The sequence below is a fragment of the Aotus nancymaae genome, unplaced genomic scaffold (genome assembly GCF_030222135.1).
Source record: "Aotus nancymaae isolate 86718 unplaced genomic scaffold, 86718_ANA_hifiasm-v0.15.2.pri h1tg000036l, whole genome shotgun sequence".
Classification (NCBI taxonomy): domain Eukaryota; kingdom Metazoa; phylum Chordata; class Mammalia; order Primates; family Aotidae; genus Aotus; species Aotus nancymaae.
The window spans coordinates 3020622-3042689 of record NW_026988450.1 but is presented as its reverse complement, the minus strand read 5'-3'; the positions used below and the strand labels follow the sequence as shown (position 1 = coordinate 3042689).

At 35.5% G+C, this 22068-nt stretch overlaps 1 protein-coding gene across 3 annotated transcripts in view; it reads right to left on the bottom strand.

The window, feature by feature from the left end:
- SNTG1 (syntrophin gamma 1) overlaps window positions 1-22068 on the bottom strand; it is a 758808-nt gene that overhangs the window by 227873 nt on the left and 508867 nt on the right. For all 3 annotated transcript variants that reach the window (XM_064384170.1, XM_064384171.1, XM_064384172.1), the window contains one exon: window positions 6623-6725. In XM_064384170.1, coding sequence (XP_064240240.1) covers window positions 6623-6725 — 103 coding nt within the window. The remainder of the gene's footprint in view (window positions 1-6622; window positions 6726-22068) is intronic.

Sequence of the window (22068 nt, the reverse complement as noted above, 5' to 3'; positions counted from 1 at the left end):
ATTTCACGAACTTAGTTGAGAAAACAGTTGCATTGTTTAAGAAGATTGACTAATTTTGAAAGAAGTTCTATTATGGGTAAAATCTCCCAAGAAGATTGCATGTTGCAGAGAAATCTTTCATAAAAGGAAGAGTTAATGGATGTGACAAACTTCATTGTTGTCTGTTTTAAGGCAACCACCACTCTGTTCAGTCAGCAACCGTCAGTACGGAGACTAACAAAAAGGTTGCAACTCAGTCAAGGCTCAGACGATTCTTTGCAGGTTTTAGCATAAAGTATTTTTAATTAAGGTATGTGTATTTTTATGCATAATGACACTATGGAACATATGATAGACTGTAACATAAGAGTAAGCATAACATTTACATGCACTGAGAAGCCAAGTAATTTGTGCATTTTGCTTTATTGCTGTTTTTCCTTTATTTTACTGGTCTGGAACTGAACCTGCAATATCACCAATATATACTTATGTATTCTGTCAACTACAAATATTTTTAGATTTATGACAAACACAGGCTGAGAGTGAAATTGCAGAGAAAGATATTTCATGCAAATGCTAAAAAAGGGGAGCAAAGTGGCCATATTTATTCTAGACAAAACAGACTTTAAATTAAAAAGACTTCACAAAGGAAGACATTTTATAATGGTAAAACTGTCAATTCACCATGAAGATATAACAATTATAAAAATATATATGCACATAACAGCCAAATACTCAAATAAATGAAGCAAACATTGACAGATTAAAGGGATAGACAGTGACACAACAATAGTAGGACATTTAAGTCCTCAACTTCTAACAATTTATAGAACAACTACACAGAAAAAAATGACAAAATGGAGGATTTGGGTGACACTAAAGTCTAATTTGGCTTAACGCATATACAGAACACTCCACTCAACAATAAGATACACATTATTCTTATGTGTACACAAAATATTCTCCCTAATAGTTTACATGTGAGGTCACAAAACAAGTCTTATTGAATTTAGGAAAATTGAAATCATATCAAATATCTTTTCTGATACAATGGTATTAAACTAGAAATCAATAGCAGAGAGGAAATTGGAAAATAAACAAATGAATGGAAATTAAAAAATGAACTTTTGAAGAACCAATCAGTCAAAAAAGAAATCACAAGGGAATTAAACACATTTTAAACAATATCCAACAAATTAAAATGAAACACAACATACAAAAACTCATGGGATACAGCAAAAGCACTACTAAGAGAAAAAATTTAATCAGTAAACATTTGTATTTTAAAGAAGTACATTACAAAATAATTTAAAAACCTCAGCTCTACAATTTTACTCTTCAAAAAAATTAGAAAAAGAAACAAACTGAACCCAAGGTAGTAGAAAGAGAGCAATTATAAAGATTAGAGCAGAAATAAATGGAAAGGAAAACAGAAAAACTATATGGAACATTCACTAAGCAAAGAGCTGGTTTATGGAAAAGATCAACAATATTGACAAAACCTGGACTAGGCTAAAGAAAAGTAGAAAACGTAAATAAAAATTAGAAATGAAAGAGTAGACATTACAACTGATGCCACAGAAACAAAAAGGATTGTTAGAGACTAATATGGACAATTATGTGGCAACAAACTGGATAATCTAGAAAAAACGAGATAACTTTCTAGAAATATGCAACATACCAATAATCAATTATGAAGAAATAAAAAATACAGATACATAACAAGTAATGTGATTGAATCATTAATCAATTACTCACAATAAAAGAGCTCAGAACCAGAAGGTTTTATTGTAGAACTTTACCAAGCATTTAAAGAAGAATTAGCACTGATCCTTCTCATATTCTTTCAAAAAAATTTGATGAGGGGGGAGCAGTTTCCAACTTGAGATGAGCATTATACAGATATCAAAACCAGACAAAATACTGCAAAAATAAAAGTACAAACCGATACTCCGGATGAATATTAATGCAAAAGTCCTCCAAAAGATAATAAAAAACTGAATTCAACAACAAATTTAAAAGATTATACACCATGATCAAGTGTGATTTAATCCTGAAATGCAAGAATGGTTCAACATAAAAAATATTTATCTATCCATGTAATTAACATACCACACAAACAGAATGGAGAAAAAAAATTCCACATAATCATCTCAATTGATGAAGAAAAAAGCATTTGCCAAATTCAATACATTTTCAAAATTTAAAATATAATAAAATTTACAAACTAGGAATAGAAGGAAATTACCTAGACACAATAAAGGTTATATATAAAAAGCCCACAGCTAACATTATAGTGAACGATGAAAACCTGAAAGCTTTTCCTCTAAGATTAGGAATAAGGCAAGGATCCCCACTCTTAAGTCTTGTATTCGACATACGATCAGAAGTCCTAGCCAGAAGGAATTAGGCAAGACTAAGACATAAAAGTTGCCCAAATACAAAAGAAGAAGTAAAATTATTTTTGCTTGCTGATATGAGCTTAGATGTAGAAAACTCTAAAGTTTAAACACACACAAAAATATTAGAACTAATGAACAAATTTAAGGAAGTTGCAGAATAAACAACACACAAAAGTCAGTTATGTTTCTATTCATTAATAATAAAAAACAAAAACAATTTTATTTATAATTTATAATAGAATCAAAAACAATAATTAGGAATAATCAAAACCAAAAAGTTAAAAGTCTTGTACACTGAAAACTACAAAACATCATTGAGAAATTAAAGATGAAACAAATAAATGGAAAGAAATCCCATGCTGATGTATTGGAAAAATTAATATTGTCAAAATGTCCATACTAAGCAATGTGATGTATAGGTTCAATGCAATCCCTATTAAAATCGCAATGGCATTATTTTGCAGAAATAGAAAAGCTATGCTGAAATTCATATGGAGCCTCAAAGAATTCTGAATAGTCAAAAAAAATTCCTGAAAAAGAATAACAGAACTGGGGCTTTACACTTTCTGACCTCAAGATATATTACAAAGATGCAGTAATCAAAACAATGTGGTACTGGAATTAACACAGACACACAGAAGAATGGAACAGAATAACCCTGAAATTAATTCTCAAAATGCAATCAAATTATGTTAACAAACATATTAAGTCTTCATTCCTATTGATTATATTGATAAAACTGGATATCCTCATGCAGAAGAATGTTGGGCACTTATCTTATACTATGTATAAATAATTGACTCAAAACAAATTAAATACCTAAACATTAGACTTGAAACTGTAAAAAATCCTAGAAGAAAACTTAGATTAAAATCTTTATGACATTGGATTTGGCAATTATTTCCTGGATATCACACCAAAACCACAAGCGCTGGAGGCAAAATAGACATGACTACAGAAGAATTAAAAATTGTGTAAAATAAATAAAATGATCAACAGAGTGAAACAGCAACCTTTGAAATAGAAGGAAATATTTTCAAACTGTATATCTGATAATAAGTTAATATCCAGAATATTTGAAGAATTCTTACAACTCAACAACAACAAAACAAATAACCCGATTTAAAACTGGACAGAAGACTTGAATAGACATGTCTTCAAAGAAGATATGCAAATGGCCAACATATATGTGAAAAGATGCTCGACATCACTGATGATCAGGGAAATTCAAGTCAAAACCACAGTGAGTTATCACTTGACAAACATTAGAATAGCCACTATCAAAACTGAAACAAAGCTAAAAACAGAAAATAAGAAGTGGTGGTGAGCATATGGAGAAATTGGAAGCTTTGCCACTGTTACTTAGAGTGTAAAGTGATGCAGCTACTATGGAAAATAGTATGATCATTCCTCAAAAAATTAAAAATAGAATTACCATATGATGCAGCAATACCACTTCTGAGTATATATTCAAAATAACTGAAAGCCGAGTTGTGAATGATATTTGTACACTCATGTTCATTGCAGCATTAGTCACAATAACCATGACGTGGAACCAACCTAAGTGCTCACTGATTGATGGATGAATAAAGAAAATAAAGATATGTTACACAATAATGTGCGTAGACTTCAGACGACTCTTCTGAACACTTAAAATGGTATAGATGGTAAATTTCATGTTGTGTTATTTACCACAATAAAAAATATGATCACTTGGGAAATAAATTTGGCATTTTGTATATTTTAATTAATTAATTTATTTTTGAGATGAAGTCTCATTCTGTCACCCAGGCTGGAGTACGTTGGCATGATCTCAGATCACTGCATCCTCCACCTACCAGGCTCAAGCCATCCTCCCACCTCAGCCTTCCAACAAGTTGAAATCACAGGCACACGCCACCATGCCCAGCAAAATTTTTTTAGTAGAGATGGAGTTTTGCCATATCGTTCAGTTTAGTCTTAAACTCCTGAGCACAGGTGATCTGTTGGCCTTGGCCTCACAAAATGCTGGGATTACTGGCATAAGCTACTGCACCCCTCCAAATTTGGCAATTTATTAACAAGTTAATTATGCATCTATCTAGTCACTCAGTAATTCCATTCTTAGGTATTTATTGTAGTAAAATAAAATTACAAAACTTCCAAAAGCTTTGTACAAGAAGTTTCCAGTGATGAGATTGCTGAATTGAATGGTATATACCCAAAATACATAAATCATTCTATTATAAAGACACATGCGTGTGTACATTCATTGCAACACTATTCACAATAGCAAAGACATTGAATCAACCTAAATGTCCATCAATGATATACTGGCTAACAAAAATGTTATACAAATACACCATGGATTACTATGCCACCACAAAAAAAGAACGAGATCATGTCCATTGCAGGGACATGGATGGATGGAGCTGGAGGCCATTATCCTTAGCAAACTAACACAAGAACAGAAAACCAAATACTTCACATTCTCACTTAGAAGTGAAAGCTCTGAGGCGGGCAAATCACAAGGTCAAGAGATCGAGACCATGCTGGCCAACATGATGAAAGCCCGTCTCTACTAAAAATACAAAAATTAGCTGGACTTGGTGGCGTGCGCCTGTAGTCCCAGCTACTCAGGAGGCTGAGGCAGGAGAATTGCTGAACCTGGGAGGCAGAAGTTGCAGTGAGCTGAGATTGCACCACTGCATTCCAGCCTGGCGCCAGAGCAAGACTCTGTCTCAAAAAAAAAAAAAAAAAATAGTGAGAGCTAAATGATGAGAACACATAGACGAATAGAGGGGAACCAAACACACTGGTGCCTTTCAGAGAGTGTAGGGTGGTAGGAGGGGTAGGATCAGGAAAAATAACCAGTGGGTACTAAGCTTAATATCTGATTTGTGTACAAGGAACCCCAATGACACATGTTTACCTGTCTAACAAGCCTGCACTTTTTCCTCAGCACCTAAAAAACAAGTTAAGAAAAAAAAAAAGAATGTAGGCTGGGCACAGTGGCTCACGCCTATAGCCCCAGCACTTTGGGAGGCTGAGGTGGGCAGACCACAGGGTCAGGAGTTCGAGACCAGCCTGGCCAACATAGTGAAACCCCATCTCTACTGAAAGTACAAAAATTAGTCAGGTGTGGTGGCACGTGCCAGTAGTCCCAGGTACTCAGGAGATTGAGTGACAAGAATTGCTTGAACCTGGGAGGCGGAGGTTGCAGTGAGCCAAGATCATGCCATTGTACTCCATTCTGGATGACAGAGTGAGACTGGTTAAAAAAAAAAAAAAGAGTTTTCCCAGCAGCTTTATTTATTATAGCAAAATACTGGAAACAGTGCTGGTATCTTCAATAGAAAGATGCATTAATAAATGTAGTCCATTTATACAATGCAATAATAAACAGCTATATAAATGAACAAACTAAGAAATGTGCAGTGTAAATTAATCTGAAAGAAAGTATTCATATAGAAAGAAGCCAGAATAAAAAATAAATAAAGTGTAATTCCATGCTATAAAGTTCTAGAAGAGGCAAAATAATGCATGGTGGAGAAAGTGTAAGTGAATAGTCATTTCTGGGGCTGTTATTTACTGGGAACAGTTTTATGATATTAAGAAGTGGATTAAGCAAATTTGTGCCTTTTCAGAACTGACCCAACTGTGCAAGATCTTTGCATTGTAACAAATTACGTTTCAGTGAAAACTATATTATTCTTCAATTTTTCAATGAAAGTATTAGATAATATACATTTAATTTTAGAAAATAGAACAGAAAAATAAAATTGATAAGTAACTTTCTAAGTAGTTCTACAGAAATTAGTACATTCCCACAAAGGCAAATGCTTTCTTCCGTCTTCCTTCTCCCATCACGACAACTTAAGAACACATTCTTGTTTAGCAAGACCAGTAATCAAATCAAAGTATTTCATTTTTAGTTAGAGAAAATATATTCACCAAATATTCTGATGAAATTTAATAGATATTCATCATGCATACGTGATATTTGATACGCTTATTTTTAAAACAAATAATACTTCTCCAATTGTAGGTTAGGAAAAAACTGTAATGTCGTGAATACATTCTTCAAGAAAAATAACATCTGTTCCTTTTTTATAACAGTTAGTAGTGCACTTGGTAATATAAAAATATTTAAAGTCAGACAAAAATCTCAACTACAAGAAGAAATCACTAATTATTGTCAAAATAATAATTACGTAACTATAATAATGTGAGCACTTTATCCATTCTTTATTAATGCTTACATGCGCAATCTTCATTCAACGGAAGTTTGAGGAAAGCAGGTGCCCTTTTTAAAAATGACACCGTCAGATTCACTTCTTCTCCAGCATTCCGAAGAACCTGAACCTAAAAAAGAATTTAAAAAAATACAATTATGATTATGTTTATCATTTTTACATGATTACAAAGCCTTGAAATTATTGATTCTCTCTTCCACCTTCCATTTTTCCCTAGTAATCAGAAACATTTTATAAAAGATAGAGGGACTGAATTATTTATCATTGTAGTAAGAGCCATCGATGTTCATCCTCCTGTCACCATTCTGTGATCCCATTTATACACAATCTACGTCTTCCATTCATACTTACTGAGGTCTTCCTGAGCTTATGGTTTATATTAGGCAATATGAGGAATCATGAAGTCCACAGAAAGACAGATATAATGTGCAGACCACTGTATTTGTTCATAAATATTAATACTTGTTGAGCATCTATTATGCACCAATAAATGGATAAGCTTTGGAGCATCAGTTATACAACATAAAATAGGTGAAGATATAAGATAAAATGATTCTAAAAGAATAACAACTGATTCTGCTGATACTGACCAGAGTGCTAATTCAGATAAATCAAATTAACCCAATTCATTCTAATCCTCTTGCAAAAAATAAGTAGGCATTACATCTTCTACTTAATTTAATATTTTCTTTTCCTTTCCCTGCAAACCTGCCGTTATCAATAGCATCAGTTGTTATATAATGTTGAAGTCTATTATTATCAATAACTCTCAACATTTTTTAAATTATAGAATCAGTAAGTCTAGTTCTTCCAGTTAAAATAATGTCAAGTTCTCCAAAAATCATATCCAAAAAATGTAAGCAATGTAAAAATTTTAAAATTATACAAAAATTAAAAGAAGAACAAGAAGCTGGAGAGTTATTTATAGCAAACACACCTGAAAAAGATATAAATATATTTGTTATTTTAAACCATCACAGAAATAAGGAGACAAGAATAATCTGTGAGAAAACAGTTAATAAACACGGAAATATATGTTGTTAAATATAGAGAAAAATTTCTCGACCTCAGATCATTAAAGAATTGGCTACTTAAAACCAATTTAGAATGACTTCTGGTCCTGACAAGATGGCACAGGTGTCCGGACATGGTGGCTCACACCTGTAATCCCAGTACTTTGGGAGGCTGAGGGGGCAGATCACCTGAGGTTAGGAGTTTGAGACCAGCCTGGCCAACATGATGAAACCCTGCCTCTACTAAAAATAAAATAAAAATAAAAAATTAGCCAGCTTGCTGGTGGGCATCTGCAATCTCAGCTACTTGATAGGCTGAGGCAGGAGAATCACTTGAACCTGGGAGGTGGAGGTTGCAGTGAGCCGAAACTGTGCCATTGCACCCCAGTCTGGACATCAAGAGCAAAAATGCATCTTGGAAAAAAAAAAAAAAAAGGTACAGGCTCATCTCTCTCTGCTCTTCCCCAAGTACAACTGTAAACACTTAAGAAGATGCAAGAAACAAACAAGAACTCTGAAAGGCAGAAGAAGGAGGGCCTGATTAGGGGTCTCAGGCCAGCACTGAACAGGGCATACCTTACCTGCTCCACTAAACAGAAGAACACCAACCAGGCCAGGCATTTTCTCAGCCCTGACATTAAAACAGAAAGCACTCTAGATAGGCTCGTATCATCTCTGGTTTATAAAGGAGCCCCACTAATAACCAGGCAAGGCCACAGACATCAGTGAGTGGTGACAGTGGGAAGTCAGCAGAAGTGCCAGCCTTCTCCCTGGGCCTGAAAATCCTCTGCCCCACTCAGAGGTACTGTGTGACCAGGAACACTGGCAGGAGTTCCTCCTCATAAGTGCCCGGGAGGGAGGCCACTTTGTCAAGGTCCTGAGACTACCCTCCCCTGCCTAGATACACCATCCTAGTGGAGAGGACCAGCAAAGATTGACCTGCTCCAAGTTCCTCATTATCCTGCCTCCTCCACAGCAGGAAGGAAGCCTCCATAACCAGCACTGACCTGGGAAAGCTTTTTCCATCCCTTCAAACAACAGAAGCAGGGAAGAGTAGGTGCCCAGTGATACCAGATAAATGAGTCAGAACAAAGCAGCACCAAATGACTCTAAAACGCAGATCATAAATGGAACCATGGCCCACGAACCTGAGCTAAACAGTAAATTTCTGTTTAAAAAAGAAATCTCAAGTAAGAGCCAGAGTCGCCTAAGATAATAAACAAAATGACCAGGATATAGTAAAAATTCTATGTCATACTGAGAACCAGAAAAATCACAAATAAGATAAATCACATATTGGAACTCTCTCACAAGGATTTTGAAGCAATTTGAACAGAAATGTTTCCATAAGAAATTACAAGTTTGTTTGATCCAAATTAAAAATTATAAAATCTCAGAAAAGAAATACGCTATGTTATAATATTCAAATAGATATTATACAAATATTTTTACAATATACATTTACCACATTTATATTGTAAGAATTATAATAACATAAATTTTTAAAACACTTGGGAGTAGTTTAGTAACAAAGTGGGAATGAGAGAGAGTAGAATTAACAAAGATGAGGACAGAACAATAGAATTCACCCAATCTGAACAACAGAGAGTATATAGCCAAAAAAAAAAAAAAAAAAAAAAAAAAAAACCTCAGTAACCTGCAGGATAGTAACAAAATACATAAAATGCATATCATATATCATATGAGTCACAGAGGAGAGGAGAAAGAAGAACTGAAAGAGTATTTAAACCTATAATAACTGAAAAATTCTCAAATTGAATGACAGACATGAGCCCACAGATTTAAGAAGCTTAGCCAGCCTCAAAAGGATACTGCCAAATAATTCTACACTAAGACACCTCTTAATTAAAATTCTATAAACTAAAGATAAAAAAGAACAAACTTTAAAAACTTTTAAAATGAGCCAAATACAAGACTTATGTAAACATTATTAAATGTTTTAACAAATCAAACTATGCAACATCAATGCAAATCAGATAATACAACATGATGAATTGGAGTTTAATCCAAGAATACAAGGTTAATTTAACATTAGAAAATCAATCAGTGTAATTGAGCACATAAAAAACTGAGTTGAAATATCAAAAAATATTTGGCAATATTCAACATTTATATCTGTTGAGCACTTTAATGAAAGTAATGGTAGAACAGAACTTCCTCGAACTTACAGAGAGAAACTCTAAAGTTATTATTAAATCATAAAAGACTAAAGTCGAAACTGACAGAGAGAAACTATAAAAAAAACCTATGGGTAATATCCTTTAGTCTTCTATCATTTAATATCATTATTTAGCCTTATCATTTAATATCATTATTATATATATATAAATAAAAGTATCCACACTCTCTGCTTCTAGTCAACATTTCCATAAAGGTAGTAGGCAGGGCAATATAGAGAAAAAACAAATAAGCATCTATATTTGAAAAGAAGGAACAAAAGCATCTTTATTTGCAGATGACATGAGGCTTACAAAAAAGTCCACTAGAATCTACCAAAAAAATAAAAATGCTACTGGAACTAATCATAACTAACATTTGTAGCAGTTTCAGAAAATAAGATAATATAAAATAATTATATTTCTTTATAAACAATCAGAATTTCTAATTTAAAAAAAACCCATTCATAAAATCACCAAAACTATGAAATATTTATGTATCGATCTAATAAAAGTCATAAAAGCCCTGGCTGGGTGCAGTGGTTTATGCCTGTAAGTCCTACACTTTGAGTGGCTGAGGCGGGCAGATCACCTGAGATCTGGATTTGGAGACCAACATGACCAACATGACCAACATGGAGAAATCCTATCTCTACTAAAAATACAAAATTAGCCAGGAATGGTGGTGCATGCCTATAATCCCAGCTACTCACAAAGCTGAGGCAGGAGAATCGCTTGAACCCAGGAGGTGGAGATTGCGGTGAGCCAAGATTGAGCCATTGCACTCCAGCCTGGGCAACAAGAGTGAAACCCTGTCTCCTAAATAAATACATACATACATACATACATACATTCATAAAAGCTCTTTAGGCAAAACATTGCTATTAGTAATTTTTAAACATTTAAATATATATGTCACAAAACTCAGTATTTATCCACCCTAATTGACATATGGGAATCCTAGCAGACTTTACCATAAAAATTGACAAACTGTTATTAAAATTCATGTGGAAATTTGAAAAATCCAGAATAACCAAACCACCTTTGGAAAATAAAAGCAAAGCTATTAAACCAATTTCGTTTGATTTTAACAGATATAAAGAAACTATAATCATCAAGACGTTGTGTTATTTAAAAAAAAAAATAAATAAAATAATAATATAATATGTGTCCAAAAATAAATGCAAACAAAAATAAACAACTATTTTTCAGCAAAGTTGCAAAGGAGTAGAGAAGGTAAAATCTTTTTAACAAATTGTGCTGGGACAATTTCGAATCCTCGTTAGAAAAGAAAAAGAGCTTTAACCTATACCTTACATGACATACTAACACTAATACTACATCAAAGTGACTCAGTTACCTGAATGTAAGGTCTAAGCTTATGAAACTTCTAGAAATAAACTTTGGAGAAAACCGTTGTGGCATTGAGGTAGGATTTTTTTCTTGATTACAAAAGTGCAGCCCATAAAAACACAAATTGTTAAGTTGGGAGTAATCAAAATTTAAGCATTTTTTTTTCTATGCAATATGCTTTTAAGAAAGTCACAAACTTGGAGAAAATATTTGTAAATCTTTATCTGATAAGTAATATATACCGGAATATATTTTTAAACACTCAAAACTGAATAATAATACAAATGACCAAATAAAACATAATAAAACATTTTAGGCCGATATGTCCTTGAACTTATGTTGATGGCAAATTAGTGCATGAAAATATGCTCAACATGATAGCAATTAAGGAAATGTAAATTAAAACTATAATGAGATACTACTATAAATCTTCTGGAATGCCCAAATTAGATATGCCTCAGATGCTAAGTGTGTGTAAGGTTATGGAGAAACTGGAACTCTCAGAGAATAAGAATAATATTAAGTCACAATTATTTTGGAAAATATTTATCAATTTCATAAAATTGAAACATGTATGTGCTATATAATCCAGTAAATTAATTTTTAGAAATTTATCCAAGAGAAATTAAAGTAAACGTCCTTACAAATACTTCTTATGAATACTCACGGCAGCTGTATTTTTAATCAGAAAATTAAGACAACTCAAATGTCCATCAAAAGATAAATGCATAAACAAACTGAGGTATATCCTTACAATGGGATGTAATATTAGAAATTTCTGATAACGTAAAATATATGGGGCAGTGGAATAAAACAGCCAAGTACTCATATTCTATAGTAAGTGTACAATAGATAATATAATATCTAGGATTAAACCAGAAGACATAACAGTATGAAAATCCATTGGGAATAGGTATGTAAATATGGGAATATGTAAATATGGGTATAGATACAGGAAAAACATGACATGTATAAGTTAAATATGGTCGAGTAGGAAATAGGCAATGGGCGGTTGTTTTACTTTTAAGACTTTACATGTGCTTCAATCTTAAAGTTCTGTTCAAGTATAAGTGAAAAATATAAGAACATTAAACAATAATAAAATCTCACCCTAGAGAGATAATGAGTTTTTAAAATATAAGGTCGTTTATGAGTATCAATATGTGTAATCATAATTTTAAGTCTTTGACAAATACACATTTCTTAATTAATGCAGGATTCTTAATCTTTTCAGGAAATAGGATTGAGATAGTACATTTTTTTTTCTGTTTTTCTTCTATGCTTTAAATGCATATTATATCAGCCTGATACTGTCAGATTGGAAAATATAGGTTCTATATAGTAAATAATAATGAATGGATTCTTCCTGCCAAATCAGAAATCTGCAGCAATAAATCCAGTTGTCCTTTTCACTTTCATTCACATTTTATAATTCAAATAAAATGTTGCAAATTTTAATTAGATAAAGTATTAGTAGGTTATTCTCTGAAAATGTTACAAATGAGTACCCCAGAAAGAGGGTTGATAAATGGTGACAATGAATAAGAACAGAAAAGAGAAATTGAATTCAGATAGATATTTATGGATTTAATCTAATAGTAAAACCACTACAAATCTAACGACTCAGTTCATGAACTGAAACTCTTAAGTTCCATTCATCTATTAAGGAGAAAAGTTCATACAACCTTTTTTGGTTCTTTGCCCTTTCTGGTTTCACCTTGGAGGCCATTCTATCTTCTGTGAGATTCTAAGGAGGAATTTAGCTACCTGCCACTGCTCTGGGATATAAAGCCAAGGATGCTCATAGCTGAGCTTGCTTTTAATTGATAAAAAGAGGGCACTGCTGCTTTGCTGGGGCATATTTTAAGAACACATCAGGAAACACACACACACCACACTTCACAGACAGAAAGGGTGGTAAGATTAGCTTGTGAGGATCATAGTTACTGGCCTCACATGATGTCAGGAAATCCAGTAAGATTTTGATCTTAAGAGAGTCAGATTGATGTGTTTCTGCCCACTAGTAACAATAACAGAAAACAGCCACCTAGAGTGTCACCTTAACATTGGACTCATCTGACTTGATGATATAAGTAAATTCTTTCCTCAACATTCTGGATCCTGTTTGAAAAGGATCTTAAACATGACTTTGAGGGTTGATTTTGAAACAGGTCCCTTTACAGATAAAATAACTCCGCTAGTCTAAAAACTATAACATGTTTTACTGTTCATTCTAAAACAGTGACTCTAGGTGGACGCCAAATAAATAAATCATTTTTTATGCACTGGTTTATGAGCTGAAGGAGAAATAAGAACTTGGCTTATTACAGGTATCATGGGGTGACAGCTTTAAAGCACTTCATGCCGGGGTTAGGGAGTCCTCCTGCCCTTGTGTGTCTGCTAGCACATTCAGCTTTACAGAGGCGTCTTCTGGTGGCAAAGTGAGGGAGCACATGACCCTTCTGTGGTTTCCTGCGGACACACACATTTACAACTGCAGATCGCTCACAGGGTCATGGCAGTTGCCAGCCATGGGCAGGAGATAAGGCTTTCTTAAGAAAGAAGCATTCGACTAAGAAATGAGTCTGTAATATTCACAAGAACTTGTACTGTTGGATTGGAAAGTAAATCAAGTGTAGTAGCCGAAATTACCAGCTGGAAAGTAGCATATAGAGCTGCATCTAAGAAAACCTTACCACGTAACTTTTGGAAGTAGTGGGTTAATCGACTATGTGAAGTCAAATATAATTTGGAATGTGGAGGAAACAACACCCCTAGAAAAAGAAAGAATGTGAGATGATTGAGACACATCAGCCCTCGTCTCGAGTGGCTGCAATCACAGGATACAGAACAGAGCTGAAAAAACTAGGAACGCATCCAACCAAGGATGGGGAGTTGGATTATTGTTGACATAACACCTCGAGGAAGGGAATGTGATGTTCCCGGGGAGGCATTGTATGCATTCATTTGTTTTATTATGTTTCTCTACATTTTAATTTTTAAAAATACTTCATAAATATAAAGAAATAAAATAGGAACCTTTCAATAGGCATTTCTAGTCTAAATTTTATGTTGTTTAAAATGAAAAGTCCCAGCAGGAATATCCATCAGCTACATGATGAAAAAAAGAACTAGGACTAATTTAAAATTTTAGAACTCCTAAAGTTTAAGCCTAAAATAGTGCATAATTATGTTTGATTTTGATAATTATTTATTACCGTTAAGAACGTAGGTTCAACTCTCAGCTCTAATAATAATAACAAATTTTAGTGCAACTAATAATAACATAAATCATTGACTTTCAGTATAGAAAAGAACCACTTATTTTAGACAAGAATATTTGATCAGTTTTTACTGTAATATTTAAGGTTATGACTGAATATAAGTCCATTGTTTTCAAAGACCCAATTGAAAGAAGGTTCTATGTAATAATAGTGTATAAAATCATATCTTGAGTCAAATTTTAATTAAAGTAAAATACATTATTAGCTAGTTCACGTGTCTGTAGAAATACCATTTCAGATCTGTTGTAATTCCAAGATGATTTTCTCAATGATGCAAGCAGTGTTTCCTTTTTTTTTGAGATGGAGTCTCACTCTGTTGCCAGGCTGGAATGCAGTGGCACGATCTTGGCTCACTGCAACCTCCACCTCTGGGGTTCAAGCAATTCTCCTGCCTCAGCCTCTCAAGTAGCTGGGACTACAGGCATACGCCACCACGCCCAGTTAATTTTTGTATTTTTAGTAGAGACAGGGTTTCACCATTTTGGCCATGATGGGCTCGATCTCTTGACCTCGTGATCTGCCCGCCTCGGCCTCCCAAAGTGCTGGGATTACTGGCGTGAGCCACCAGGCCTGGCCCAATGTTTCCTTTTTTTAAAATTGTTATGTGGCCAATTGAGTACCTCAGGATTCATTAAGCAAGTTAATTTAAATTTTACAATTGATAAAATTGATAAAAGTTCTACTTTGAAAAAGCATCAGGAACAGAAGGATAAAACTGAATTTTACCTAATTCTTAAAGAAGACATGATTCCAGATGTCTCTTCAAACCATTTTATTAAGGTAAATTAAAATAAAATTAAAAATAAAGGCAGACACAGTAGCATAAATAAAAGAAACAAGAGACCATTATTAATATGAAAATATATGCCAATACTCAACTATGAATACAGTATTAGCATACAGAATTCCACAAGTGAGAAATGAAATTGTGCTATGAGCAGTTGGTCTTTATTTCAAAACAGAAGTCTTGAGTAAATATCAAGAAATTATTATCAATATAATTAATTTTATCAGTGTTTTATGTGTGTTTATATATATATATGTATGTGTGTTTGTGTAGATATGTATATATATTTACATATTTCTCCCTTCAATTAAAGATTCTGAATGAATGTTTGGTCAAATTGAGCAGCAATTCCTGATGAAAACTCTGAGAAAATTGGGGATAAAAAAAAATTCCCTGGCATATCTCACCCACCCCCCAGCTTAGGGCTCTCATTTTTTTATTTGCCTGTATATGCTGGAACTCAGAAAATGTTGTTGAAAAATAATGGAGATAATGGTCATCTTTATCTGGTACCCGACTTTAATTGACATGGTTTTATTTCTTTTCCAGCAATTCCTAGTTGCCTTTATTTATAAAAAGCATATTAAATAATCTCAACATGTACAAGTAAAAAATATTATCTATATAAATAGAATATTCCCATATACAAAATCTTTTAAAAATTATATATGTATATACAGTGTTGCCATAGAAGCTGTATCTTAAATCTTAAACTCTGCATAATTTGTACAGTAGACTTATAAAAATATAGTTACCTCTCAAATGTTTAATCAGTACCACTCAAGTCAAAGTGCTAAATCGTAAAGTGTATTAGGAAGGTGCCGAAAATATAGAAGTCTCCAGCATTTCATACACTAATTGAAGGTTTGCCCATTATTTTGAATTTCCAAACGTATTCCTAAGAAGAACCTAAACACAGTATTAGAAACGTTAGAAAAGTCCCAGAAAAGCCTCCACAATTTTCATCTTAGTTTCCTACATGGTTTGAAGTCAGCCTTTCAAAAGCTCTTCCAAAGTCCCCTCAGGGATGCAGAAGGCGCTTGTCCATTTGTTTTTGCTTGCATGAGCTTGTTCCTCCTGAGTGCATCATCTAAAGCCTGACACGCATAGAAGGTGCCGGAGTTTTATAAATTAAAACACCTTGGAATCGGTCGTACCATCATGCTCCGTTATCCCGGTTTGTGTTTCCGTGTATTCCACTGTCTTTTTTTTCTTTTTTTCCACTTTTCACTTTCTTATTTTATTTTTATTCACTTATTTATTTTTTCTTTTTCTTTCTTTTTTTATTGCATTTTAGGTTATGGGGTACATGTGAAGAACATGCAAGATTGTGGCATTGGTGCGCACGTGGCAGTGTGGTTTGCTGCCTTCCTCCCCTTCACCTGTATGTGGAACACTGAGTTATTGGCTGACCAGGTGTGTCTCCAGGTCACGTGTAAACTTTGGGGAGCTTCGGATCCGAGGTTCCCAGCAGAACCCGTGGTGGCTGCGTCCCCAGCAGAGCAGGACGGGCCCTGGGCCGAGGACATCGGCGGCGTCACGCCCTTGCAATCCCGTCTGTGAGGTCGCACTCTGCGTCCGGGGTGTCCGAGCTTGGCTCTTCCCGTCTCCCGATGCACAGCTTGCCTGAGCAGTGTAGACATGATTGATGGGCTTGGGTTCCAGCTCCAACATTGTCTTGAAATCCGTTGATTACATATGCTTATATACGAAATTCGCTGATTACACATTATACCCTACCACGCCGTCCGTAGTGCCACAGGACCGGCCACCTGGAGGAGGACCAGGCCAAGCGGAGCGGGAGCGTCTGAGCGAAGGCGGTCTCGGGACGCGGGACCCAGGCCCGGGCTGGAGTCGCGGGGTCCGCGAGCTGAGTCCAGGTCCACTGGATAGAGGCCGGGGAGGTCCTGCTGCAGGCACCCTGGGTCGGTGGAGGGAGCCGGTGCCCGCGACCCCCCCAGGCTCGGCTGCCCGGGGCGCCCGCCCGCCCCCCTGCAGTTTCTCCAATGTGGATTTATGGTTTTAACCTTGAGGATAATTTTTGTTGCTTTCAAAAATGGACTTTATTACATGTATTTTAATAATAGCTATTTAATGAAAACTTTTTATGGGCCAAGTGTCATGCTGTGCTCTTGGAATCCGTCTGTCGATAACATGGCTTGCTGTCATCGTGGTCATTGCCCAGGGCACATTTTCAAGCTACGGGAACAGATGATGGAAGATAGACATTAGGTGAGCACGTGGTAGACAATATCCAAGGATAGAGGGAGAGCTTGAGAGGTGCTCATAGGAAAAAAAAAAAAAAAAAAACAAAGGGCAGGCAGAGCAGGCAAGCATGAACACAGCCATGTGGAGAGCTGTTTTAAACAGATCAGCAAAGGTAGGATCCATTGACAGGATTCCCAGACAAAGAATAGGAGGAGGTAAGCATGTTTGCCATACAGAGATTTAAATAAAGGGCATGCTGCGCTTTTTGGAAACATTGAAAAGCTGAGTGACTTGCTCACACCTAATATATGGCAGACTGACAGGTAAAACTACATGTAAACATGAGTTCTCCATTTTTTTCCACTATGCCACTTTCCTAAAATGTCAGTGGCAAATCTTGCATAATTTCTTTAAAAACATATTTTACTCTCATAGCAATTTCAGTACAATCACTTATCAACTTCCCATGCATCCTTATCTATAGAGCCCAGCTGCACAGCACCACTTCACAGCCCTAGTTCAGAGGAGAAGGAAGGCTGCCTAGATACAGAAAACAAGATAGAATGGGCTAAGTAGCTCCTTTCCATATTGATAAGACTCCATTTGTTTAAGTTATTAAGTTGTGTATATTTTCTTTTAAGATCAAGAAGCATAGAGTTTAAATTAACTCAGCAAACATATATCAAATGTCTATCACATTCCAAACACCATATGAAGTAACACAGAATATGCAATGAGAAATGAGGTTGATAAAACCCTTTAGTTCTAGAGACTTCTAAACTGGTGGGAAGACAAATGTTTGCAATCAATTAAAAGGAATAAAAAAGGCATAAGAAAAGTTTTTAAAAGCAAATAGCATCATGTTAAAATTGCCGGCCCAAATCCAGTCCACATAAAAAGTCGCAGTGTTTTTTTTAGCCTCTCTGCTAATAATACTGACGTCACTGAAGTATGGCACAGTTGTCTCATTGCTTAGTGTGATACAACAAACGAGGAACCCACCAAAGCCTGGGCAGTCCTGCACACACAACGTGAAGGTCCCAGCAGGTTTTCCACAAGTTTCTACAGTGCCCACTAGGTCGTACCTCAGAGAGTACCAGTGACTTCCTCCAATGAGCAAAGTTTCATTATCATATCAGACGTTTACTGAGGTCCAAAATACCTAAATCAGATCCATTCTGAAAGTCTCTCCAGCTTCCTCCAAAGTTAGAAAGGATATTTACAAAATGCAATCATTGCATATGAAGTGAAGTATACTCAGTTCAAATCTTGGAAACGGGGAGAAAAAAATATATGTTTTAGACTGAAAGGTTGTAGCATATTTCTTATACATAGATACAATAGAGTTGAGGCAGGATATTGAGGTAGAGAACATCTCTATATCAAGAAAATCCAGGCTGGGTATAGTGACTCATGCCTGTAATCCCAGCACTTTGAGAGGCCAAGGCAAGCAGATCACCTTAGGTCAGGAGTTTGAGACCAGCAACTTTGAGAAACCCCGTCTCTACAAAATACAAAAAAATTAGCCAGGAGTGGTGGTGAATGTCTGTCACTTGAACCTGGGAGGCAGAGTTTGCAGTGAGCTGAGATTGTGCCATTGCACTCCAGCCTGGGCAACAAGAGCGAAGCTCCATCTCGAAAGAAGGAAGGGGAGGGGAGTGGAGGGAAGAGGAGCGGAGGGGAGGAGAGGGAAGAAGGGAAGGGGAGTGGAGGGAGTTGATCTTTTCCTACTTAATGGTCATCATCATTTTCTGTTTTCTTAAGCTACACTTTTCCTTCTACTCTCTCCCACACTGCTTTTCCTGTTATACCTGGGAAAAATAACCCCAAATCTACACACAGTACAATTCTATCCGCTTCCAGAATGAAGGATTTAGAGAATAATCTAGATCTCAAATCTCCAAAAAAGAAAATCAAATAATTACTAAGAGGAGGAACGGAAGGGAAGGGAGGAAAGGAAGGGAAGGGGGAAAGGAAAGGAAAGGAAAGGAGGGAGGGAGGAAGGAAGGAAGGAAATACAGAATGTTTATATAAAGCTTCATACATATTTGATATAACCATATTAGATGGAAATAACTTATACACATATTTACTCTAAATTCTTAATAGTAAAACCATAGTTATGTAAATGTTTAGCTTGAAAAATATGTACCATATTTAAGTAAAATTTGTGAACAAAAGAGAGAAATCACTTCTCTTATCCTTATTTTAACAGAATTTTGTATAGGTTATTTCAAGCATAATGAATTATCAAGATCTGAAAAACAAAGCTAAACCCTAACACACCCACGTTAGATTTGCTGCTGCAGAGTACAGTTGCTAAATATTTGTTTATGCACATTATCACAAAATGTTTGTGCAACATGGAACTAAGAAGTAAACATTGTGGAATTGCTTACACTGTTCCCTGCCATATACTGTCATTTCAGTTCATTGTGTGAGTCATTTAAACATGCTATTCTGAATTTTAAATGCCATCCCCTGTGATACACACTGAGTACAGTATGAATACCCTGATCCCATTAGTAGCATTGCTGGGGCCACCACGGAGTGGGCTGTACTAACACTTTCATGGTGATCGAAGCCTGCGTAGGGAGAAACACAGCCGTACCACCACAGGAAAGCAGTGGTTTCTTCGGGCATCCAGTAATTTTAAACACTTAAAAATAGATGTGTATATCCCAAATATAACGTATTAAATGAGTAGGAAGAAAACTGTCTGCCTTATATGTGGCTAAATACATAAAAAAATAGATTCATTCTGTCACCTCATGACTGCTTTAAATTTCAGCCTTCAGAGAAATCTGCTATGCACAAAAATGTCATTCATAGGATAACTGTAAAAACCTCTAAGATATTTACTAAATTGTACAAGATGCATGCACTTTCTGAGATTGTTCAATATTTAATACATACTTGGAAGTAATTTATGACCCCATCTTACTTGTATGAAAATTACTGTGAATGTCCAAAAATAACCCTTAAAAATGATAATACTGTCACCTTTCTATTTTATCTAAGGCTTTTGTCTAGTCTACTGTTCTACTTCAAGCCTTGCTTCTTTTCCAAGAGAGTCCCAAAGGACATTCCCATCACCTGGTACCTGAATAAGAAAAATAAATAAATAAACACTTTTGGGAAATTTCTTGTGTCCATGCTCTGGGCTTCAGGCTCAGATGTCACCATCATACCAACTCTCCTCCAAACTAAATGCATGGTTATCGCAATGCAAAGAAACCTCCATGCAAGGAGAACACGTAACAATGGCAACATATTAGGCATACTTCAGTGCCAATGTATTAGCCCCCTCATGATTCATAATTGCATTTTCAGAGGCCACTAGCCTAGAATTATTGCATCTATGTGGCCTCAGGAATGGTGCAGAAACAGGGAATTCAAGCTCTGTCTCTTTGCTCTCTAAATGAATTGAAGTAAATGATTGCTGATTTTATAATCTGTAGGCTATTTACTTCAGATCTAATGTTGAAATGGACTATGTTCCCTTAGAGATTTTAGAGGAATGAGTGCTCATTGGGAGTGTGTGAACACATAATGAGAGTGTGAGAGCTCACAAATAATACTTTCAAGTGAGACAGTGTTACAAAAACTACTGAGGCTAATTCTCACAAACATTTCCCTTGCAAAGCAGGTGGTAAGTGGGCAGGGGATGGGGAAGCTGGGCTCCCTGCCCATGTGGAGGATTAGAAAGGAAGCCCCATATGCCTTTGAATTCCCATCATTCTCACCCTACCTGCCTCAGTTATATTTGGAGTCTGGGGTAAGATAAGAGTTCATGTTCCTTAGTAAGAAGAGGAAGGTAAAGAGCAGCTTTTACTTCCATATCTACTATTGCCGTGATCTCCATAGCAACCTGGGGCAGCAGAGCCTCCAGACAGACCTAGTCCACAACTAGAACTTAGTGGGAGGAAAGAGGAGGCATGAGAGAGGCATCCTGGCGGATTGAATGGGGCAGCAATTTGTCAGATCACTGGACTGGGAAATGGCTACAGATCTGCTGATTCTGTTCCTATGTTAGTTTCACAAACTGGGGACTGAATAAATAGGTCCGTAACATGTTGCATGCAGGGCTGAAAATCCAAGACCAGAACTCTTTCTATTCACTGCTGGAATTGACTGTCTCACATCCATGACTCTGCAGATACAACAGAACTGATTAGTAACAGCGACAACAAAAATACACATTAAGGGAAGCCATTCAGAGCAATAAAGCATGGGCTCTTTTTGATATTGATTAGTGAAAGAGATATAAAAGGATTTCATAGCTATTTTACACACCAATCATCAAAACATTCCTTGATGTAAGTAGAAGTCCATAACTTTATTCCAATTATTGATGAGGAAAACAATCTGAAATCAGTACGATTTCTTTCATGATGTCTACAGTAATGTGGTATCCAAAGTTCAGTCCTCTAGTCCTTAATATGCACTCAGTGCTTTTCTTAACATAGAACAGTTAAGTTTCTAAATTTCATTTGCTGTGGTCATAATTATTTGCCACTCACTAAGCAGAAAAATGTCACATTCCTTGAATATATAGAACACAATTATAGGGAAACAGTATAAAAGTCCCCAAATAAACCAAATGTTACACATCGTCCACTGTAGAATC